Source organism: Crocuta crocuta, unplaced genomic scaffold (assembly GCF_008692635.1).
Source record: "Crocuta crocuta isolate KB4526 unplaced genomic scaffold, BGI_CrCroc_1.0 scaffold36, whole genome shotgun sequence".
In the NCBI taxonomy this organism is placed as follows: domain Eukaryota; kingdom Metazoa; phylum Chordata; class Mammalia; order Carnivora; family Hyaenidae; genus Crocuta; species Crocuta crocuta.
This window is the reverse complement of record NW_027532203.1, coordinates 9,319,970-9,345,657: the sequence shown is the minus strand read 5'-3', so window position 1 is coordinate 9,345,657 and position 25,688 is coordinate 9,319,970. Positions and strand designations below refer to the sequence as shown.

At 39.1% G+C, this 25,688-nt stretch overlaps 1 protein-coding gene across 4 annotated transcripts in view; it reads left to right on the top strand.

The window, feature by feature from the left end:
- The window catches only part of WDR7 (WD repeat domain 7), a 357,113-nt gene that overhangs the window by 278,180 nt on the left and 53,245 nt on the right, over window positions 1-25,688 (top strand). For all 4 annotated transcript variants that reach the window (XM_077777568.1, XM_077777567.1, XM_077777570.1 and 1 more), the window contains one exon: window positions 10,514-10,613. In XM_077777568.1, the coding sequence (XP_077633694.1) occupies window positions 10,514-10,613 (100 nt within the window). The remainder of the gene's footprint in view (window positions 1-10,513; window positions 10,614-25,688) is intronic.

Here is a 25,688-nt window from a genome sequence, read left to right as displayed (position 1 = left end):
CAGAGAGAGAGGGAGTCACAGACTGAAACAGGCTCCAGGCTCTGAGCTGGCAGTCAGCACAGAGCCCGACGCAGGGCTCGAACCCACGAACCGCGAGATCATGACCCAAGCGAAAGTTGGACGCTTCACTGACTAAGCCACCCAGATGCCCCCAAAGTAAAATAATTCTTAAGCAATTGTGTGGCTTTTCTCAATGAAAATTTTCTGAAAGTGTTTTAGAATGTATTCACGTCCTCAGCAGACATTTAATGTGTGTCTGCTGTATACCGTGCCCTGCCGGGTCAGTGTGGGCTTCCTGGCTACATCTGGTCAACCAGGCATTGCACTATTGCTGCTTCAAAAGCCTTGAAGTTGGCTTGGCAGAGGCAGGAAGGTGAATCAGAGAAGTGTCGCAATGCTGTGGTAAGAGCGTGTCCAGGGCACGTAGAAGAGTCCCAAGTAGTGTGACACGAAGGAGGGATCAGGTGGCAGTGTAGAGAAGGAAAAAGGAAAGTTGGTGATGTGTTAGCTGAATTAAAAAAGATGAATAGATGTTTATCACGGAGACACCTCCTTCTGACTCCCAAATCTGAGCTACTTCCATTTGCAGAATTGGTGGCCGTTGAGTGAGATCTTATGTTAAATGTGATTGTGACTCTAACCGATGAGTCCAGAATCACTTTGCAGAAATTATAGTGTGGGTTGTTTTATGTTAGTTACATGTTTCATTGCCAAGAATGAAGAAATTCTCAAGTAATCTATGCACAGACCAGAGCAAATATTTAATGGCTCAAATACTTAGACTTCTTAGTACATATTAGACACTTGTAGTAGTAAGGAGGAAACTGACTTTAAAGGGTTCAGGATATAAATTTCTCTAATTTACTGTAAGTGGATAAATCACCTGCATTTTAGTAGTATTGACATTGAATTTTTTTTTGTTTGAAAAATTTTTAATGTGTTATTTATTTTTGAGAGAGAGAGAAAGAGAGAGAACGAGAACGAGAAGAGGAGGGGCAGAGAGAGAGAGAGGAAGACACATAGTCCAAAGCAGGCTCCAGGCTCTGAGCTGTCAGCACAGAGCCCGAAGCAGGCCTCAAACTCACAAACTGTGAGATCATGACCTGAGCTGAAGTCAGATGCTTAACTGACTGAGCCACCCAGGAGCCCCTTGAAATTTAAAATGTTTTGGGGGCACCTGGGTGGCTCAGTCAGTCAAGTGTCTGACTCCTGATTTCACCTCAGGTCATGATCTCACAGTTCATGGGATCAAGCCTCATGCTGGGCTCTGTCCTGACAGCACAGAGCATGCTCGGGTTCTCTCTTCCTCTCTCTGCTTCTCCCTTGCTCATACATTCTCTCTCAAAGTAAATACATAAACATTATAAAATAAAATGTTTTTGTGGTTTTGCTAGATTTAACTGATTAGCTCTCAGCTGACCTTTGTTGGGAACCTCTTAGTATGATCTTATATAGAAAATGTACTTTATGTTAAAACGCTTTTATTGGCTCATGTCCTCTAAATGTAATTATTATTTACCAACAGTTGTTTTCATTAAAAGATACCAGAACTGTAACACACCATACAGCCATTAGAAAGAGTGAGATCCATATTCATGTGTGTACATGTATAATACATATGAAAAGGAAAAATCTCTGGAAAAGACACACTCCAGAGTATTTCTCTTATTACCCGGGGTGCTGCAGGGGATTGGTGGTAAAGGGTAACTTGCCTTTCTTAACTGTTTATTTTTCTATATTCTCTGGGTTTCTTTTTTACAATGAGTGTGTATTCCTTTAAACTGAATTATCTATTAGAAAATTCAAATAAATATAATAAACCAATCACTGGGACAACATTAAACCTATAACATAGATCAGATACACGCAAAAAGTCAAGGTAAAGTAAGTGAAGTTTTGAACTGAACGGAGAAAAAATCTAGAGAGAAGAATTAAAAGTCTATATTTTCAGAGCCAGTTTACCTTTTCTGAAACTTTGTTATTATGTAGACAGACTGATTGATTCTGCTTTTCAAGTGAAAAGCTGAATCAGCTCTATTCACCCTAAATGGGCACTTAAAATCCAGTAAGGAAACGCACACCGTCTACTTTAGAACAGTGCATGAGCTCATTTTCTTAAAAAACTCCTCCAAACCTGTGGTTTGTTCTTATCCCATATGGTGATAACAATAATGGGATGTAAGACAGCTTCTGTCCTAACTTCCAGGAAAACTCTTAAATTGGTTACCATTTTATAGTCTTCTGTTTACAACAAATAATTATAGATGTTACTCCTATACTTGGGTGAGTAGAAGTCACTCTAAAACCATTTTAGTCCACTTCCCTGCTCCTACTAAAAACTCCCCAACAGATGGCTGCCTTTCAATATTAAAATTGTTCATAAAACAAAACTCTGCACCTTCAAGGAATATTCCATTCTGCCGTATGACAGAAAGAATATTTAACTTTCAGACTGTTTGAAATGATACAAAACGTTTCAAACCCAAATCCATATTATTTATATTAGCAACTTTGAGCTGAAACTCAAATAATTTGCAGTTGTTATCAGGTTATATTTGCAAATCACAAGTATTTAAGAAATAAATATAAAATTTGGGTTGGGGGCATTCATTTCCCTTATTTATTAGCCTCTTACCAGTCAGCACTGATTTGCCCTAGGAAAATAACACATTGACTACATCTGATTTATTCTTTCTGTAGTATATCTTCAGAGGTCCAGAAGATGGTGGTGATGGTGATGAGGATGATGATGATTGTGATGATAAAGACAATGATGATGGTGATGATGGTGGTGATGATGGTGACGATGATGGTGATGACGATGAAAGCTACTTAAGTGTGCATGTACTTACCATGGTAGGGTTTATTGTGAGCCAGGCACTGTTCTCATTACTTTATATGTATTAGCTCATTTAATCCTCACAACAACCATAGGAGGTACTACTGTTGTTCCCATGTTCACAGAAGGAAACCACAGAATAGGCAAATTAAGTAACTTGCCCAAGGTCACACCAATTACTGAGTGGCGGAGCCAGGCGATAAGAACTCTTTCCCAGCCATCATACAATACACCCTTAACATGCATGGCTTTTTCCTTGCAGAAACTCTGCTCCCTGTACAACCTAGGAAGTACTTCCAGTTCTCCTCTTAACGTTCTGGCTACAGTCTGGCCATAGCAAGTTCTTCTAGAAGGAAAGTAATTCACCTGTTAAATATTTAACAGTGTTTTTCAGGAAACGTCTATAAACCATTTACAGTTTACAAGAGGCTGAATGGGAGGTCAGGACTCTCAAATAGAATTCACCAATATCCATCACCACCTCAGAATGAGGAATTTTTCCATTTTGCCTTTTGAACTGGTACCCTCCGCAAGAATGAAGCACTTCTAGAAAACATCTCCCTACCCTCCACCACTCACATCCCCCAAAACTAACAGCTCCCCTTGAACTGGTGCCTTCACCAAAGCCACTTTTCACATCTGGAAATCTTTCAAAAACATTAGCAGCATGGAGACCTGGAATTCTGGGAGGTGGGGGACAGTGTGGGAACATGTTCTATAAAGTGCCTTCTGATTTACAGAGTGTCCCTCCCTTGACTACAGCTGTGCATCTGTGAAGGCGGTCAGACAGTGCTTGGAAAACCTGCTCCTCCTTTTCCTAGGGCTCACATGGTGGTCCTCGGAAGAGCTGTTTGGCTTCTCATACTGGCCGGCAAGGGGCCTGGGGTGGGTGTCTGTGGGTAGTGTGACCTGTGCATGGAGAGCTCCACTAAGAAGTCCTACCTGTTCTTTCCTACAGAACATCTATGTCTGTGTTCAGGTCTCTAATCTTCTTTTTCTTTTTCTTTTAGTTTACATACTTATTTTGAGAGACAGAGAAAAAAAAAAAGCACATGAGTGGGGAAGGGGAAGAGAAAGTGGGAGAAGGCTCCTTGCTGTCAGTGCAGAGCCCAACACAGGGCTGGATCCCACAAGCTGTGAGATCATGACCTGAGCCTAAATCAAGAGTCAGACACTTAACCGAGTGAGCCGCCCAGACACCCTTTGGGCTCCAGTCTTCTTTGTGGGTTATTGGGAACACTTCATGCATATTGAAGACTCTCACTGCTTATCTATTATGCACAATGAGTACAGGGATGGAGGTGTTGATTAGCTTTTAAATAATTTTTGTTTACACTAATAAAGAAACCTCCATGCAAATCCAGCAGAGTGTAGCTGAATGAATCGATGTAAAAAGTTATTGCATGCAAATTAAAACAAAACTATGATACCATTTTTTTCCTTGTGTTGGTAAAAAAGAAAATTTGGTAATACCAAGTAGGGGTACTCTCTTACTTTTAGAGGGAATTGAAGGTAAATTGACATTGCCTATCAAATTTAAAATGTGTGTGTGCTTTAATCCAGAATCTTGCTTTGAGGATTCTGTCCTGCAAAAGCATTCACTTATATATACAAGGATCCACATACAGTACAACTTAGCTGTCTGTCAGAAAGGAAATAGTTAAATAATGGAATATACACACATATAGGAGTACAGGGATGAGAAAGAATGACGTGGGATCTGGTATACTGACATGGGGCGGGGGTGGGGGGGGTGGCTCCATGAAGTGTTGAGAGAAGAAAAGAAAGTTGCAGAGTAATAGATGTAATACAATACCGTTTCTGTAACCAAAATTAGAAAAAACTCTCAGAAGATCCACCGGATTGTTAACAGTAGTTAACCCTTGGTGAGGGAAGCGGGATGAGAGGGAGGGCTCACTTAATATATACATAATGGCAGTGTTTTGAGTTTTTTATTTTATTTTTTATTTTTTAATGTTTATTTACTTTTAAGAGAAAGGCAGTGTGCAAGCGGGGAGGCGCAGAGAGAGAGGGAGACACAGAATCTGAAGCAGGCTCCAGACTCCGAGCTGTCAGCACAGAAGCCCAATGCAGGGCTCAAACTCACGAGTCAGGAGATCATGACCTGAGCTGAAATCGGATGCTTAACTGACTGAGCCACCCAGGCACCCCTGAGTTTTTTACAAGTACCTACCACCTTAATACCTTTTTAACAAAAAGAGTCAAAAGTTTGTGAACCATTTAAAATCAACATCAAGAATTCTAAAAGCCACTTGATAGTCCTAATACCTAATTTACTTATGAAAATACATGTGTCAAGTACTTGGTGCAGTGCCAGATATAATTGGGAATAGTTATAAATTATAAATAATCATATTCATTCTGCACATTCTGTTCTGTACATCCTTAGATTTTAGATGGTTTCATGTTAGGCTGGAGATAAATTTTGGATTATTGAAGAGTGTTTCTTGTTACTTTTTTAAGTATGCCATTAAAAAAAATTTTTTTTAATGTTTATTTATTTTTGAGAGAGACAGAGTAAGAGCAGTGGAGGGAAAGAGAGAGAGGGAAACACAGAATCTGAGCAGTCAGCAGAGAGCCTGATGCGGGGCTTGAACCCAGGAACCGTGAGATCATGACCTGGGCTGAAGTCGGCCACCTAACCATCTGATCCACCCAAGCGCCCCTCTTGTTACTTTTTTAACGCTCAAGGATATGACAGACAGTAGTAACAACATGAGACCATTGCAGATTACCAACGTCATAGTCAAGAAAGTGACTTTACTGGTTTCTGTTTTCCTCCCAAATCATATTTTTGCTAAGAGTTGATGTTTCCTTTTCCTGTCTGTTTCCAAATTGACTTCTAAATTTCACATCAGTTTTCTCTTATTTGAAGGCCATTTTTAATAAAGATAAAAAGATCATCAATTCAAAGGAGACTATAAATAGAGAGTCGCAAAGCTATTTAAAGACTCAGGCACTGAGTGCTTGGCACACTTGCAAGCATAGTGATTTGCTCCAGGATCCTGCACTCAATCCACATGTGTGTTTCACATTAATAAACCGCTCCTCTGTGGGGTAGCTGTCACCCCATTGTAACTTAGTTCTGAAAAGCTGAAGTCACAGATCAGGCTTTGGAGAAATAAGATAACCTACTGCAGTATTTGCTAATGACTGATAAGTTATTTCTGTTAATTATGTTTTGTGTGACAATACCATGTTCATTGACCTTTATGTTTGGTGTGGTGATATCTCTGGCAGATTCTTAGCATAGTCTTTATTTTCGTAACAACATTTATACCAAAAATACATACTTTCTTGTATACATCATTACTGAGACAATATTTGCCTTCTTGAATTTCAGCCTAGGTAGTCTTTTCTAGTTCCCTAAGGTATAATTAAATAGTTTCCACTATGCAACTGTCAGTCTCATGCTGATATACCCAGGTTACAGGGGCCTTTACAGATAATTTAATGTAAATCTGTAGTTGTCTGTCTCAATTAAATATAGATTTTTAGAGTGATCATGGGGCAGTTCTCTGTTTCTTGACTTCTGCCTAACTTTTTTGGGCAGTTTTTGTTTCCTTTGTTTCTTCACCTCATTTATTACTTTAGACCCTATAAAATATTGGTCTTAAAAATTGGTATGTCTAGCATAGTTTATACGCTAGTCACTGACGGATAGGCATAATATTTGACCTCCTTACTGCATGACTTTTTACTCTTTGGACCACATTTATGTATTCATACATTCAACCAAAGATAAAGTCTCTGGTGGAGAGAAACAAGCTAGAAACAAAAAATTGTTTAATATCTCGGATGACTAAGTGTAAAAATAGGATGTTGGACTACAGAGTAATGGCGGAAAGACTGCTGTCTTAGATCAATGCCCCATGAAGCTCTCCTTTGTCAAGATCATCTCGGAACAGAGACACAAACAAAGTGAGGGTATGAGCCATGGAGACGTCAGGCAGATGAGATTTTCATGCGGAGGGAGCAGTGAGTGTTCAAGCTCCAAACTGGAAACACTCTTGGCATATTCAAGAAAGTACAAGATCAGTATAACTAGAGCAGAGTGGGCAGGGGGAGAGGAGATGACGTCTGAGAGGTGGGACCATGTCATGTAGGGTCTTGAAGGATGGATGTGAATGTAAGAGACAGGTGATTTGATTTATGGTCGAACAGGATATCCCCAGCTGTATGTGGGCACTAATGAAAGTATAGATATCAGGGACTAAACTTCTTGGATAGTAACCAGCCCAACCCCAGTAGGAAATACATTTTGTAACATTACGGAATTCCAGTTTATTCTTCTTTCACATGCTTGAGTAGCAATGGTCTCTCTGACTTAGCAGAGTTTCCCTGCACTGGGCCAAGCAGAGGAGATCATTGTTCTAATTTGAATATAATGGAAGGACTCTCACCAGGTTCTTCCCCATGAAAGCTGCCCAAGTGACACGGTATCAATGCAGGGAACTGGAGTCTGAGATGCCATCTCAGAAGACTCTGCACACATGAATCCTTATTCTGAGAACACCCCCCTTCCAAATTTTGGAGGAATTTTAAGACCTCATGTAGGGTTAGGTCAAAACTAAGATAATTTTAAAAAATGTAGTGGATTCTCTTCTTCAGTCCATTGATACCTTTGGGGGTGGGGCTAAATAATGCATATCTCACTATCCTTAATCTTGACAGTCCCTCAATAGAAAACTAGTTTCTAGGAGAAGAGTAGTCTAGGGATATGGTGGATTTTGGAAACCCTCAGCAGAGATAGGCCCACTGCAGCAGCCAGTCCCTGGAGTAGACATTTGTGAAGTGACTGCATGGATTTCTTCTCTTGAAAGAGACACTGTTAAAGGTATATAAAGTTTAAGAAGAAATCCAAAGATAAAAATGTGCCATAAGACCTTCACTGTCTAGAACTGTTATATCATTTAGAAGTATTACTCCAGCAGTAAATTGCAAAGAATGAAAAATGCAGACCTGTAATATATGGTCCTTTCCAGGCAAACTGAAGATTTCATACCAGGAATAGATTTTGATCTTCTTTTCCTCCCATAAATTATGGTGTTTATAGATGGTATAGAAAGATGAAGTTGATATCCAGAGCACAGACGATGACCAACATAACAAAGACCTTTGAGATTCTAGTTTAAGTAAATTTTGTCCACACAAATGTATTTTACTACAGGTTACAAACTAAATGTAGTTTACAAAGTAAACTACAGGTTTACTTTGAGGAGGATTAATTTGAGGGGTAATTATAGGCCTGTTTTGCAGAAAGATTTAGGCAATATCACCACTACATCTGTGCAAGTTTAGTAATAGATTTTAAAAATACTTTTGGAAGTTTTATTTTCCTATGGCTACTAACCTGCACAGAATAAATTTTTGTTAAACCATTTGTGAGATATTATGTTACTCTAATAAGGAATAGATTGTGTGTGCTTCCGTGTGTAGACGTAGGGTGTAGACACACAGTGATGCGCAATACTTAAACTACTGCAATTATTGAATAACAAAATCGTGTTTTTAAACTCTTCAGATCATTTTTCTTTTCAAGTCTGAGAATATAGGATTTTGAATGCTGATTCCTACTCTCTCTGTTAAGGTAGAGTAAATGCTTCAGACAGGAAAAGCCTTGAGAAACTAACCTTTTACTAACTACTTAATAGTGGGGAAGCTTCCTATGTGTCAGGAGCCTTAAGGAGCCTTCCTTCCCTCAAACCAGTATACAGAGAGGACATCCACACCTAAGCACAGCAAACCAGCGGGACATCCTAAAGTAGTGTCTTTCGTGTGACTAAAAAGATGAAACATTAACTTTCCACTGAAGGGAAAGAGTTGTGTCACTTAGGACAAAAGTAGTATTGAATCCACTACTTTCTAATAAGTAACAAACAAAACATTTTAAAATTTACTCTCTTGTTTTCTAGATTTATGAAATGTGTATGAATGTTACAACGTCATGTCTTGCCCAATGGCTTTATCAGAATATCTCTGGTTTCAAAATGCTTGCATTCAAACCCCTTGTCTCTCTCTCAACCTTTCTCACCAGAATTTCAGAAATGTAGTCGCATGGCCTAGGAGTTTTTTACTCAGATTCAAGGAAGCATTAGAGAAATAATTTCCTTGCTGTCATGTTTTACCTCCCCTTCCCATCTTTTTTTTTTAATATTTTTATTTATTTCTAGGAGAGAGAGAGAGACAGTGTGAGCAGGGGAGGGTCAGAGAGAGAGGAAGTCACAGACTGAAACAGGCTCCAGGCTCCGAGCTGGCAGTCAGCACAGAGCCCGACGCAGGGCTTGAACCCACGAATGGCGAGATCATGACCTAAGCGAAAGTCGGACGCTTAACCGACTAAGCCACCCAGGCGCCCCCCCTCCCCTTCCCATCTTTAAAAAAATAATAACGGAAACGTTAGGTTGGTAATGTGACACCAAAGAATAAAAAGGCAAGGAATGTGTGGTAGAATTGATGTAATATCATCATAAATATTTAGGGTAAGCCACTTGTTCATCTGGGCAACTCATAGTGTGTATTCAAAACTCTTTGGGGATATAAAATCATACCTTATTTATACTTCTAATAATTTTTACTCATATCTTCCGAGGCTCCAGCCATATGGTCATGAAATCGTTATGGCAAAGCATAGATCAGGAGTTCAGATACCTAATTCAGTTGTGAAAATTAATTTAGAAAAAAAGAAATAAACAAAAGTAAATCAACCTCTTATAACCTTCAAATCATCCTCCCTAAGTTTTCTTTTCATGTAATGCCAAATAAGTACCAAATATGCTTACTTACACTACCTGTAGTCAAAGCTCTCATTTAGATAAACTGGCAAACGTGGAAATTCTATGGAATTTGCCAGATAACTTTTTTCTTGTGGTAATTTACTAATTTCATTCTAAATTATTGATATCAACTTAAGCATAACACTTAATGTAGCTTTTTTTTTTAATGTTTATTTACATTTGAGAGAGAGAGAGACAGAGCATGAGTAAAGGAAGGGCAGAGAGAGAGGGAGACACAGAATTGGAAGCAGGCTCCAGGCTCTGAGCTGTCAGCACAGAGCCCAGCACGGGGCTTGAACCCATGAACCGTGGGATCATGACCTGAGCCAAAGTCAGACATTTAACTGACTGAGCCACCCAGGCACCCCATTAATGTAGCTTTTTATGATTGTTCTGCTAGAAAAATTATTTCAATACTTAATACTATACTAAAATGTGAGAACATAATCACATTGAATATGTAAGCCTTTTCATCTTTTCCATTTTGTTCAAGTAGAATTATTTGCATAATAGTCAACTACAGTAGAACTGAGTTTCCATATTAAATCTTTTTGTATTTGACCCTATATCTCATTTGAAAATTCAGTGGTGTTTGTAATGATGAAGTTGTTTTCTACTGACAGTAATTATTGATGGACTAAGTGATATTCCACATCATTTTTATTTCCATTGATTTTAAGGGCTACTAAAATGAAACAGTTTTGAACAATCTCAACATATTAGTTATAAATCTGTTTATTTAAAGATATACATCGGAAATATATATTTCCACCTTTGAAATATGTTGTGTTGTATCCACTTTTGTGTGCAGGTCATCTCACCTGGGGTTTTTTTTGTTTTGTTTTTGTTGTTGTTGTTGTTAAAATGTTCAATTCAGGTTCTACATGGTCAGCTATTATGAGCGGAACCACAGAATAGCCGTTGGAGCTCGCCATGGTTCAGTGGCCCTGTATGACATCCGGACTGGAAAATGTCAGGTAAATAAATCATTGCTACTTCCTCTCCACAAAGTGTGGAAGTTATTGAAAGGAGTGGGAGACTAGCACTTCACCAGTTGACATGCTGAGCTGCTGCAACATTATGGATAATGCCTAAGGGATCAATAGTTTAATGAAGGACTGAAAGAATATAGAGCCCTACTGTCTTTATTCACTGGCGACGAAGGGCGGCCACAGATGGGCTCATAATAGAGCCCAGAGAAAGGTGGCCCTGCTCACCAGCTACTTGGCAATAAATCTCCTTTCAAACAAAGTTTTCTAATTCTCTTGTTTTTGCCATGTGTTTCTGAAAAAATTTGGATGATACATCATTTTGATCAATAACTAACGAAAAATTAATTTCCTAAGTAAAATGAGGTGTTTGGCAATTATAAGACAACATTCTAGCCAGAGTTTAAGAAAAAAATCACAACAGTATTGAGTGTGGCTCTATAACAGAGAGACTGATGAGATAATATATAATTTTTTTATAGTTTTATAACTCCTTGTATGCTTTTATAACGCTTTATTGCTTATGAAGAATTGTTCTTGATTTTTATTTTCATCATGATCACTGGATTCTCAAAATGTGCCAGTTGATTAGACAGGGCACGTCTGGCCCTGCTTTCGATAGAAGTGACTCAAAACTCTGAGACTTTAAATCTCTTTATCCTAGAGGTCATACTATTAACAAATGGCAAAACCAAAGCTAAGCTCTGCTGTGATTATGGTAAATTTATACTGCTCCTTGATAAATAGTTCCAAGTCATAACTTCTGATGTTTCACTGTAGCATTTATCAGTGTTGATCTATCCAACCATATTAGGAATTATATTCAACCATATGAGGTTAATATGTATTCAGCTGTATTAGGAATTTCAACTGTATTCTGAAGAAATTCATAAGGCTATAGCTAAAATTTTAAACTGCCTCTTAAATTTCATAAGCATTTAATTTATTCTCCAAAAGCCTCCCTGATTGCTTTACATGAAACAGTACTTCTAAGAAATGGTAACAGATGTTAGTGGGGAGAGTTTCAGGGGTCAGACAAGTTTAGGGGAGACTACTGGAATGTTGAACACTTTTTGTTAAGTATTTTTTAAATTTTATATTGAAAAAAGATACAGAGAGCAAGTGGGGGAGGGGAAGAGAGGCAGAATACCAACCAGGCTCTGCGCCTTTAGTACATTTAGACATTGTAGTGCCCCCATGACTTTTTTCCTACTCAGCTTCTTGATTTTGATACCCCAAATTATCATTCGTGTTGTATGATTGAATACCCTTTACCTGTATGACAGTAAAGGTTACCCTTTCCTCTAATCACTCACAACATGGAAATGAAGTTAAATCTCTAAACTCAGTCTTCACTACTTTTGCCAGTTACCAGTTATATCCAGTGACCGTGACACTTCGGGGATTCTCATAACTTTATGGTGTCGGTGTCATAGTATCTGAAATCAGTGAGTCAACAGTTGAAACAGAATACACAAGTATAGTTGTCATGTTCAGAAGTGATGTCTTCTTAGAAGTGAATCCAGGCACTAGGAGTTTTGAACTGGGAATGCAGTAACGCATTTCCTGAATTTGCTCTCGGCATCAGTTAGCACAGAGAGGGGGACAATTTCCCTAGCATGAGTGAAGACACAGAGATATGACATGAAACTTGTAGAGAGGATAACCAGTGAATTCACTGGACGCTAAGAGTAAGGATCCGATTCGGTGCAACGATAAGGCATAACCACTCTCCAGGGAGAGTCACAACTGACCTGTACTGTGCCAGACTCTGAGTGGACATCCACGGGCCCAGTGGAGGCAGAGGACCCACGCCTGTGAGGGAGTGGAGGAGGAATGTGTAGGGTCCCTGTCACTGTTACTACATTGCTTGCTAAAGGATAGAATAGAAACACTAAATCCCTGTCCCCTACCTTTTGGCATTGGCTTCTGCTCTTTTGTTTTGTTTTGTTTTGATCCATTTTCTCTCTACTTGTTCTTCCCAAACATAAAAGATTATACAAAGCCACAGAATAAACATGCATATCTGTCAGGAACATGTATTTTACCGCAGTGTAACTCTTGCCCAGATGTGCCTGCCCCCTGTTTCAGTAAATGTCCCATGGAATGCAGCTACACGCATTGTTGGAGGAGTTGCTCACTGTCCGTGGTGCTATGACACTGTAAGAGCAGACCTGAGTTGTCATAGCCACTGAGGACCATATACCGTACAGGCCACAAAGCCAAAAATATTGACTATACGGCCCCTCATAGAAACAGTGTGCTGACCAGAGCCTTCACGTACCCGAGGAGGGAGGGTTAACTAATGGAACTGCAAGGTCTGAGAAAACGCTGGAGTGTAATGCCTCAGGGAAGAATAATCAGAAACCGTGGGGCCTGAAGCCCATCCCCACCACTCAGGCGTCTCATAACCTTAGGGAAGTTTCTTAACCTCTCCGAGCTGAAGTTTCCCCACCACCGACGGTGACAGAAAGAATGGCTGTTACTGTAAGAAATACATCATGTAATTTATGTGAAATTCTTAGCATGGCGCCTGCCAAGCAGTTAGTCTTCAGTAAGTATTGGTTGTTGTCCTATTCAAATAAACCTGGAAATCCATCCCACGGCAATTAAGTTACATTAATTTTAGAGAACATACAAGGTCACTTGAAAGATCAGGGTGTTTGTGGACTCTGGGGCTCATTCACACTTCTCAGGGAGGAGCACTTTGGTGGACAAGGTAAGCAGAGCGCCGTAGGCCACACGTGGATTTCCTCCCAAATGACAGCTGTTGCCTGTGGTGGTAGGCGACTCTCTGCTGATTATGGAAATGAGAACTTTGATGCAGTTCTGTAGTTAAAAACCCTGCTGTGGTGCTGACTATGTTTTTACCTGACAACCGCTAGCAATTTAGGGATATACCTGACTCGAGTTTTGCTTAATTGAAAAAAAAAAAAAAAAAAAGAAACGTAATTCCCTAGGAAGGACTTGAATTTTGTTGGTCGACAGTGTTCCTGAGAAGCAGGCTAATGAAGTTCCACGAATCCTTAGAGCTACAGGTGTGTGTGTGTGTGTGTGCGCATGGTTAAGTCAAAGATGAAAATCCTCCCTCTGGCAATATCCGCTTTTGGTTTGGCAGACTTGGTATTAGGTCTCACTGATTTTCCCATCTTTTTGAGACACATTCTTTGTAATATAAATAACTGCTGGCTCTGTGCCAGTTTCTCCCAGACTCCTGTGAGTGGGTTTTCCTCCTGAAGTTGCACTGCGGCACTTGGAGGTATCTGATCCACTTTGGTAAATCTAGATACTTAACTTTCTTTGGCCATAGCGTTAGAAAAAAGGCAGTGACATATGACAGAAAGCACGGCGGAAGTCACCTAAACCTTAAATTAAAAGAACTTTATTCTTGAAAAGGTTAAGTTCCTTCAAGAACTCATTTTTGAGGAAAAAAAACCACCTCATTTTTGAAGCTCATTTTTTTAGTGCCTAGAACATAGTGGATGGGGGCGCCTGGTGGCTCAGTTGGTTACTTCAGCTCAGGTCATGATCTCTTCAGGCTCTGTGCTGACAGTGTGGAGCCTGGAACCTGCTTTGGGTTCTGTGTCTCCCTCTGTCTTCGCCCCTCCGTCACTCACATTTGGTCTCTCTCTCTCTCTCTCTCTCTCTCTCTCTCTCTCTCCCTCTCTCTCAAAAATAAATAAACACTAAAATTAAAAAAAAAAAGAACATTGTGGATGCATAATAAAATACATGTTGATCAAATAAAACACATTGAGTCTTTGGAGTAAAAAATATAGTAAGAACCATTGTATGACATGGTAAATTAAAAAAAATAATAACGTACCCTTAATTATATTAAAAATATATTCGTAATTTTAGGCACAGTTATATTTTGCTACGTCAGAAACCCTCCCTCCCTCCTTCCTCTAATTGTTGTTTCTAAGGGATGTCTTATAGGATGTTTTTTCAGAAGTAGCGCAGAGAACCTCTTTCTTACAAGTCATGAAAAGTACCTATAATGTATCTTGGTTAATCCATCTTTACTGACTCCTTTTACAATATGCATTTTGTAATCCTTTCTGTAGCTACCATGTTGCCCCTGTCCTTTCTCTCACTAGTGTACGTGTTGAATGAGTGGCCCGTAGCTCCTCCTCCGCCCCATACCTTCTAGTTTCCGCCTTCGCAGAGCCACTGGAACCACACACTCAGACGGGGTTCTCTTGCCCACACCATGACCAAGGGGTCCCTCTTCTCACATTCTGTCCTCTCTTGATTTCATAGCTCTATCACTTGTCTTGATTTTTCATTTTACCATAGCCTTAGCTGGTTTTCTTAATTTCTTAGGGGTATCCTAATGTTAATTCTTTTTATATATATAGATTTTTAAAAATTGATTTATTTTGAGAGGGGTGGGGTAGAGAGAGAGGGAGAGAGAATTCATTCCAAGCAGGCACCGCACTGTAAGTGTGCCCTGCATAGGGCTCGAACTCACAAACCATGAGATCATGTTTTGAGCCAAAACCAAGGGCCAGACGTGTAACCAACTGAGCTCCTGACCCCTACCGTTTATTCTTACTGCTCTTCTGCCTAGAGCCCAAGTTTCTTCACTCATCTGTTCTTTTTCCTGACTTTGGCTAAGAATCCATACATTATCGTTGACTATTCCTTTTAGCAGGTGAGACAGATCAGGTCTGCAGCCTGGGTTCAGCCTAAACTCCCGGCGCCCCAAGGCTTTTATCTGCTAGACATTTCCATTTCACTATGTTGTCATTGTTTCAGATCCAGTGTTTTAGAAACTCTCTAAGGCTATATTCTACCAGCTTCTTTTCTAACCTGCCTTTTTCTGTTAATGGCCCAATTATATAATGACATCACAGTTCTTACTCCTTGTCCTTCACCCATTCATATCCACTGAGCTCAGTCAACTTTTCTTAGCAATATACCTGAAATCTACCTTTTCCTCTGCTTAACAATCTAAATTAGGCTCTTGTCCTGTGCTTCAAGGCCTTTGAGATTCTAGCTTTGATAATCGTACACAATCTCCTCCTCCTCTGAGCTGTGCTTTATTCAGTAACACTGTGCTGTGCTATTCCCTGTCATGGTCCTCTCCCAGTGTACATAGGAAGCATTTAGAAATATCTGTTGGGTGATTTGTTGCAAACACAGTAAAGATTTCAAGAAACACTCCTGTCCAATTATACTTCTCTTTAGATTATATTGAAATGTCTGATTTCTCTACATATATCCAGCTGTACAGGTGCTGTATACTCAGAGCTGAAGCATTACTGCTTAACAAAAATGCTGAGGATAATCCACTTTAACAAAAATTAGCCCTGTTTTCATTAATGTTTCTATTAAAATTTATTTTCCTTTGAGCTTCCTTTGAATTCCTTACACCCACTGTAAGCCACAGGGCCCTCTCAAATTCTTTACTTAAACCATATTTCTGGCTTAGATAAATTATAATTATTTCTTTGATAGTATTTGTAACCTACTAAATTTGATATTAAGATTAATTAGCAAGTTATATATTTTCTCTTACTTATTAGAGAAGGCTGTATTAGAACAGATTCAGGAGCCAGACTGACTTGGGTTTGAATCCTTGCTCAGCCCTTATTAGCTTTGTGGCCTGAAAATCTAAATTTTCTATGCTTTAGTTTTTTTGCCTATACAATGGACACAATAACTCACATAACATTGTGTTGTAAAGATTAAAAGAATAAATATATATAAAGTAAATGTCAGCCAATAGCAAGGGCTTAAAAAGTGTTACCATCATAATTATTATTTAGTCATTAGTTAAATAATCAGTCAACCTTATTCTGTTCATGCCTTCTGTTGTGCATTAAACTTCATACCACGTAGATCTATTACAATTTCTTTCTTAGGATTTTCTTTGCTGCTATTTCCAGGACTACTTGATTAATCTTGCAAGTAGAATGAATGGAATATCAAACCAAGTAATTAGCAGATTTCAACATTAGACTTGATCTGGCCTCATCCATTTATGTTTAACAGTTGTTCTTTTGTTTATCCTGATTTTCCATACCATTAATCTGTTATCCTACTGATATTTTTTCAATGATCTTTTAAAAAATCATTACAAATACTACTTCTAATGTTACTGCTATATTAGAATCCTTTCAAGTAGAGTAATTTTAGGCTGATTTTTAAATATACTCTTCTCAGCTGCCAGCATTGCTCAGTTTTGGGCCCACCTGATTGCATATATTTAAAGTCTATTAAATCACACCTGGATTTGTTTTTAAAGACTTTATTACTATATCATTTTCTACATCTGTTTTCTTTATCCTTTTTAAGATATAAAAGATTAGGTCAGTAATTCAACTATTTGATTATTATTATTTTCAGTTTCTCATTTGTTAGTATAATTTTTTATAGTTTCTCTTGGTTTTAACAGGAATAGTTGTGAATGTTCTCATTCTCCCTCATTTGCATATCATATATTCCTTATCGCTTTATTACTTATCTACTGAAATTCAGTCTAGTGCATTTATAAACTTACCTTTTTATGTAACACAAGCCATTTTTATGCTCCATAGGTGGGTGGCGATTTTATAACTCAAAAGAAGACTGTAGTTAGAATCTTAACTGGTTTTTATTAGGTTTAAAGTTGGTGTAAAATTTTTTATTCTGCTTCATCTCTGAATCAGGAATCTGCCTAATTCCGTTTCTTCTTTTTGACAGCATGAAGCTTCCTGTAAGTTTTGTTTTTTCTCCTGACAGAAGTTATTTTGTTTTCTTTGACAATAATCTACTGATACCTACCCAGTCAAATTTGAGTAATTTGTGTAATTTCCATCTTCCCCGTGAGAAGTTTAGATACAGTGTTTAAATGATTAGCATTTACATGAAAGCAATAGAAGCAGAAGATGTGTAGCAGCTGGTAAAAGAGGAAGTGTACCTGCTTTTTTTCTCTGGCATTCCATTTTTTCCCAAAATGAATTATATTGATTGCTTCTTTTGATTATAAATATAATTCATGTTTATTTAAAAAATAACCTGAAGCAATAACAAAATATTTAAAGTGAAAAGTTAGGGGCGCCTGGGTGGCTTAGTCGGTTAAGCGTCCGACTTTCGCTTAGGTCATGATCTCGCGGTTTGTGGGTTCGAGCCCCGCATCGGGCTCTGTGCTGACTGCAGCTCAGAGCCTGGAGCCTGCTTCAGTCTGTGTCTCCCTCTCTCTCTGTCCCTCCCCTGCTCATGCTGTCTCTCTCTCTCTCTCTCTCTCTCTCTCCTAGAAATAAATAAAAATATTTTTAAAAAAAATAAATAAATAAAGTGGAAAGTTAAAGTCTACTGTTGCCTGTAGCTTAGAGTTAATTCCTGTTTTAGCTGTTTGTTGTGAATACTTTGAGTCTTGTTTCTGTAATATACAAATAGGATTATTCCCTCCCTCTTTCCCAGTATAATAGTTTCCTGAAACCTGCTTTTGTTTTTACTTAACAATGTTTTATCTTTTCCTGTAAGCACGTATATCTCATTCAATAGGAGCAAGTATGTAATGGATGCCTACTTTTCCCTGTAAATAAAACAGGCATGGAGGCTGCCCTCCATGAGCTTCTGTTCTGGTGAGAGGAGAGGAGACAAACAAGAAACTAACAAGGAAATATCAGGTAGTGGGAGGATAATACAGTGGAATGACTGGGCACCTGCATTAGAGGCTCAGAGACGAGCACATTGAGGGGATGGCATTTAACCTCAGACTGTGCCACCATCTAGAAGGGTATTACAAGGAGCAGGTGGTACAGAGAGTAAAGTCGTAACAACATTTGAAAAGTTTGGGGAACAGAAAAAAGGCAAGTGCAGAGAGCACTGATTTTTTGAGCGAGTGGAAGATAGATTTGAGATGGAGCTGGATAGGAAGGAAAGAATTCCGATCCAGAAGGCCAGGGTGGGGATCTCAGATTGTATTCTAGTGTGATGAAATGCCTTTAGCAAATTTTAAGCAGGGAAGTTATACAATCTGTTTTTTAAAATTATTTTTTATTTGTTGTTTTTGGAAGGCCTTTGTTCTTTATTTCACAACATTGGATTCATAGGAAATACACTGCTCTGCAAGTTAAAAAAAAAAATCTGGGGCGCCAGGGTGGCTCATTTGGTTAAGCGTCCGGGTGGTTCATTTGGTTAAGCGTCTGACTTCAGCTCAGGTCATGATCTCGCAGTTTGTGAGTTCAAGCCCCACATCAGACTCTGTGCTGACAGCTCAGAGCCTGGAGCTACTTCAGATTCTGTGTCTCCCTATCTCTCTGCCCCACCCCTGCTTGCGCTCTGTCTCTCTCTCTCTCAAAAATAAATAAACATTAAAAAAGCATTTTAAAAATCTTAATAACACATCATAGCTGAGACTTCCCGAGTGAAAAAATTTTAATCTTGCATGTTCCTTATAAAATGTAAAATACTTTATTTTTTTAATGTAAAATACTTTAGAGAACGATTTTTCTGTTATGAAATATTCAAATTGAATTCTAGCTTTGCATTCTTATAAACAAGGATGCAGCAAACATCTTTGAATATATGTCTTTATATACCAGTACTTTTAATCTCTGTAAGGTAGGTTCTAGAAATCAGAATTGGTATGATCCATTTTTATTTTAAAACATTGCTTGCTGCTGAGGTGGGAGTAGCTAGCAGGTCTTGGTGATTGTTCACATATAGGTGCAGCGTGGGGCACTTAAGGGGGAGGTGGCGGTGAGACAGAAGAATTCAGGGTGATTCAGGTGTGAGTCATGAGCAGCTATTGCAGATGGATTATGACGCCATAACAACCGAGAGAAAAGCAGGCTGGGCATAGGAATGAAGCTCAGGACTTCGACATTGGACACATTAAGTGCACAGGGCTATTTGAATCTGTTTGGATGACTGTAGAGTATTCCAAAACACAGATGTAGGAGAATTCACTAACCAGCCCTCTATCAATTAACATTGAAGCTCTCCACCCTGCCTTTCTCACCATTACAAATAGTGTTTGCATTGAATGGCCTGATTTATATAACTTTTTATGGCTATCTGATTTTTTAGAGTAAATTCCTGGTTGTAGGGCACTAAGTCAGAAGATTTGTGAGTCTGATTATCAGAATGCTCGGAAACTCTGAAACTGCCCACAGTTAATGGTCATTAGTTTCTTCACACCCTCCCTAATATTCCTGTGAATCACAAACAGAATGACTCTTGAACCACAATTATTCTTATGAAAAATGAAACCCCACAGTTGGTCTGTTTTGCCTCCTATATTCATCATCCCGTACAACAGACAATGTATTCATTTATCGAGGAGTTATCATTCATTTTATCTTTTAAAATATTATACAAAAATAAAATTAAAATTAAAAAATTTTGTGATGGCTCTTCTCTGTGCCAGATACCATATTATATGCAAGACAGCAACAAAATAAATATGAACCGTTCCTACCCTCTGGGAATTTATGATCTGATAGGGAAGATAAGACATAAGCCCATTATTGAAATGCCGTGATCATCCCTTCTAGCAGGGCAATCTAGAATGTTGTGGGAGAACATAGAAGGCCTGCCAGCCCAGACTTGCTTAGGAGTCTTGGGAGAATGGTCTGCAAGGGTTCTCTAAAGAGGAGGGCATCTGAATTGAGCCATCAGCAATTAGAAGTGAGAGAAGAGGAAGAGCAAGGGACATTATGCCAGGCAGAAGGCATAATCTGCATAATTTACAACATCTGCAAAGCCCAGAGGACCAAGAAAACATAAGGGACACTTGATTATCAAAAACCAAGAGCTCTTGTCCCAGATTCTGTGAATGGTTCCTGTTAGAGCCGTTTTCAGATTAGAATTACACCTGGAACTGCATAAATCTTAACGTGAAGACAGTTTTTTTCCCAGCAGATCAGTAGAGATACCCCTTACCTGTGACTTATTAACTACCAAGTCAGTAACAGATTTTGTAAAGTTATATGGCATTAGCAAAGTGTTAAAGAAACAACTGAATGCTGGCATTTTCCATAAATAATATTTTTTGGGGAAAAGGGGCTTGGCAAGATATGAAAATGTTTTCAGCATGAGATTTAAAGCACTCTAACAAAAATAAACCCACATAATTTGCCATAATACATTTAATTTTGGCAAGCACTCTAAGGCTATTCTATATCAAAAGAAAGCTAATATTCAAGACTTAACAAAAATATTAACAAACTCACTGATATTAATAGAAGTTTGGAAAACAGTATGTTCTTCTCTGTAAAAAACAACAAAGATTTTACTAGCAGAAGGAGCTATGGACCTCAGGGATCGGGTGGACAATAAGATGGATGTTTCTTTAAGGCAGAGTTTTGGAGCTTCCGGCACAGTTTTCACTGAGCAGAAGTCTGTAACGCTTATACATCAAGGGCACTTATGTGGTGATTGCAAAAATTGCAGTGACAATTGACTACAGTACTTAGTCAGACTGTGACATTTTAGGTATTTTCTTCCTGCTCTTCTCAGCAGCTGGTTTTGTGGCAGGTGCTCCCTCTGACATTCTGGAGCAACAACCAGAAATATGGCATCAGGAGTGATAATAAGATGAATGGCTGGGGAAGACAATGGCTTCCCGAGACCGTGTTGAAGAATTACCTAACAAGCTTCCTGTTTTGAAAGTGAAATGCTATTTAGAGAAAAATCTCTAGGAAGGGAAACAGATCTGGAGCAGTGCTTGAAATCAGACCATCGTTTATTCTCAAAGTTGAAACGTTTTTGAAGAAGGTTTTGAACTGTGTATTTTTCTGTTGCTTATCTACTCTTATCACTCAGTATTTTTTTTTTATATCTGTGTTATACTTTGAATGCTAGTATTCAGGATTTTTGCACCAAGAAGGAAAATTAAAATAGTTGGTAATATCTGTAATTAGAAATACATCAGGCAGAGAAATCTACTGTTTACAAGCCCAGCAGTTATTACAAGCATTTCAACATCCTTGCAAAAGCATTACGAAGACTAAAATTTGTTTTTAATCTCAAATTCACATTTTATCTGCTTTTCTAAATGCCATTCAGTTTCCTTACTAGCTGTCTCTTTTTCCTCTTAACACATTAAAAAAATGAAAGTTCATATGTGTGTATGTATATATGTTTGTATGTTCCTGTATTTATATATCCACGTATATTTAGTCCGTAAAATTAGAAAATATTAGGCAAATCATGGAACAGTGAATTCATTCTGGGTGTATTGCTATGTAGTCGTTATGTCCCCTCTTGATATATAAGGTGCTTAGAACAGGGGCTGGCATGTAGTAATCATTCAATAAATGTGATTCATAAGTACTCTAAAACACATATGAGGACATGACTCTATAGCTTATGACAGGTTCTAAAGAGATGTTGAGGATTTAAATGAGCTTGCTGTCAAAATTTAGTAGCTCCTATCTTATAGAGAACTCCTGATGGAGTTCACTCTCCATCATGGGGGAAGAGATCAGAGGAAGTGTCATAAAAGCCCCTGCAGCTAGGAGAGTCAGCCCCAGAAGTTGCTCAGTTAATCAGAAATGTTGCTCAAGTGTGGAGTAATGTAAAATGATACGTATCTTTTTTTTTAATATTTTTATTTATTTCTAGGAGAGAGAGAGAGGGGGGAGACAGCGTGAGCAGGGGAGGGTCAGAGAGAGAGGGAGATACAGACTCTGAAATAGGCTCCAGGCTCTGAGCTGACAGTCAGCACAGAGCCCGACGCGGGGCTCGAACCCACGAACCGCGAGATCATGACCCAAGCGAAAGTCGGACGCTTAACCGACTAAGCCACCCAGGCGCCCCTAAAATGATAAGTATCTTAAACACTTCATTTTAATATAAAGCCTATCAGGGTAATTTTATTTTTCATCTCTTGATGTGAGACCAAGACTTTTTCTTTCTATAATTGAACCACTGATTATAGTTCTAGAACATTCTTCCAGAACCATGCCATTTTCTGCTTAAGTTGAGAAATTAAAGATACACGACGTGAGCTGAAGGATGCTTAGCCAACTGAGCCACCCAGGTGCCTCAGAAACGTTTATCTTTTTAACGCTACTCTCTGCAAAAGAGCAGTGTAAGTCTTTTGGGAAATGNCAGACAGATGAGCTTCAGCTCACACCCTGTCAGTGGTGCCATGTGGAATCGTGGACCTAGTGTTGCCTGATCTTCTGATTTTTCAAGATAGCTGAAAACCTTGGTTTTTATTTAAGAACCTCCCGTTTTTTCAGTGCTAGTGACTGATTTAAAAGTCTTTAGAGTGCATAAATCAACACTACGCTGAATGTGCAGTAGTGCATCCAAACAGACCGCTGAGGAAGAGTCTGAAGCAGGGGCAATGAGATCAGATACTCCATTTTGGAAGTTCAGAGCTGCAGAGGATGAATTGAAGAAAGTTTGTTCTGTGAGGCCTCAGTAACAGTCTAGGCAACAGTTGATCAGGGCTTAAACGGCATCTGTGATGGCCAAGTGAAGAAAAGGGGTAGGAAGCACGATAGAGAACAAGTAGATTCTGATAAGCCCTTAACTACAGTATATATATACTTCCCAAAGTTAGCATATATAGTATATACACTTAAGTATATAACCTAAATTACAATATAAAGTGATGCCATAAGGAAAAAGTAAAAACCACATTTTCTGAAGAAAAATTTAGAAAGAGATGGGCCATGTATCAACTGGTGGAGAAGATAGTCATGTAAAAAGAAACATTTAGGAGGTGTCTGGCTGGCTCACTTGGTGGAGCATGTGGCTCTTGATCTTGGAGTTGAGGGTTCTAGCCCCATCTTGGGTGTGGAGATTACTTAAAAATAAAATCTTAAAAAAAAAGAAGATTAGGTTAGTCATAGGAATTTTTAAAATGAAAGAATTGTGGAATTGTTGGAAAGATTTAATAGGATATTTCATCTACAAAGTAATAGCAGCCACAAAAGATGATTCTTTTAACAATGTTCATTTTTGAGAAAGAGAGGGAGAGAGAGAAAGCGTGAGTCAGGGGAGAGGCACGGAGAGAGGGAGACACAGAATCCAAAGCAGGCTCCAGGCTCTGAGCTGTCAGCGTGGAGCCCAAAACAGGACTCGAACCCGCACATACTCAGATCATGATCTGAACCAAAGTCGGATGCTTAACCGCCTGAGCCACCCAGGTGACCCAAAAGAGGCCTTAAATTAAAGACATCCGGAGGGAGCTGGTAAAGTGAGCTGCTCTGTGGTATGGTCAGGGGCCCCCGTCTTTCCATCTCTCTGTTTTGCTGCATTCGGTGTGTTGGTGTTAGGCTAGACGGCCCCCACAGAGCTAGCCACCTATGCAGGGAATACCGTCCAGAGGCAGTAAGTAAATAAATACCCACCCTGACAAAGCCTCATGTCTCATTTGGTCAGAATTGTATCACATACCCATTTTTAAACCTGTTTCTGGCAAAGGGAATGGAATGATCATGACTGACTAATTGAAATTCATTCCTGAGATAGCAAGAAGGCTATCGTCTTCCCTGAGCACAGGGTTTTGGCCTTAGGAAGGCAACCAAGAATAAAATTCTTGGGGCGGCTGGGTGGCTCAGTCAGTTAAGCATATGACTTCGGTCCAGGTCATGGTCTCTTGGTTCGTAAGTTTGAGCCCCAAGTCGGGCTCTGTGCTGAGAGCTCAGAGCCTGGAGCCTGCTTTGGATTCTGTGTCTCCCTCTCTCTCTGCCCCTTCCCCACTTGCTCTCTCTCTCTCTATCTCTCTCAAAAATAAACAAACATTAAAAAATATTTAAGAATAAACTCTTGAGGACACGTGGGTGGCTCAGTCAGCTGGGCATCTGACTCTTGGCTTCAGTCCAGGTCGTGATCTTACGGTCTATGGGTTTGAGCCCTGCTTTGGGGTCTGCACTGGCAGTGCAAAGTCTGCTTGGGATTCTCTCTCTCTCTCTCTCTCTCTCTCTCTCTCTCTCTCTCTCTCTCTCTCAAAATATACATAAATAATTTTTTTTAAAAGAAGACTAAAACTCTTGAGTTACCTGTCTGACTCAGTTGATAGAGCTGATGACTCTTGATCTCAGAGTCATGAGTTCAAGCCTCACATTGAAGGGTAGAGTTTACTTTTTAAAAAAATAAATAATTTTTCTTTAATTTAAAAGAATAAAACTCTTAATGGGAAACATTTTAAAACGAGGTAGACTAATATAAAATTACTCCAAAAGAATCAACTTTCCCATTTATTCTATAGGAACAGTGAACTGGGATAGAAAAGTACAGGTTGAGCCTCAGGAGATCTCGTTCTGTTCTTTCCTACGTACTGTCCAAAGTAAGGGCCCTTCCCTTCATTGCACTGGAAAGAAACGGTCACCCTTGATTACCTCACACTGTCCGTCTTTCCTCCCAGCTCAGCTGACTTGTGCTCCTGCTTCAGAGTGCTGTTAAGCACCTGAAGACAGAGTAGGTGCTTAGACATAATTCTCATTTATTTGAATGTTTAGCTACTTAGGTAATTCTCCTGTTCCCTAAGGTTACACCTTAATGTAGAATGTTCATTAAGGTGTTGCAAGGAAACCTAGTTTGTTTTAAAAGGAATTTCAGGAGAAAGTACACATTTGTGTAATGTCCACCACACCAAATTAAAAGCTTCTTTCTCCTAGATCCCGAGAGTGGCCCCTTGTAGTAGAAAGCCAGCTAGTTCCCATAAGCCTCTTGAATTTCTCCGGGAGAACATCCCAGCATATGGCATTGTCGCTGTGTTCCTGTAATTTATGTAAATGCGTTGTCAGAGATGAATTAAAACTTATAGTTGTAAATCTACAAGGACACAGCTGTAATTCACCCAGATTTATCACTTGTAGACACATATATCAAGCCTCTGGAATTCCTGCCTCTACTGTAGACAGAGGTTAAAGAAGAAGGTAACAGCTTACACGCCATTATACATATACAGCAGTTTGTCATTCATTGGTGGTGATAGGAATACAAAATATAGCAGGTGGACCTTCCTTCACCCAACACTGTCTGATTGGCACATTTCAGCAAGAAATGCTGAAAGAAAGATCACCAGATGATGAGTCAGAAAACTTCACTTTACATCCAGTCACTAACTCTGTCACTCACCTTTTCCAAGCCTACATTTACTGGGGC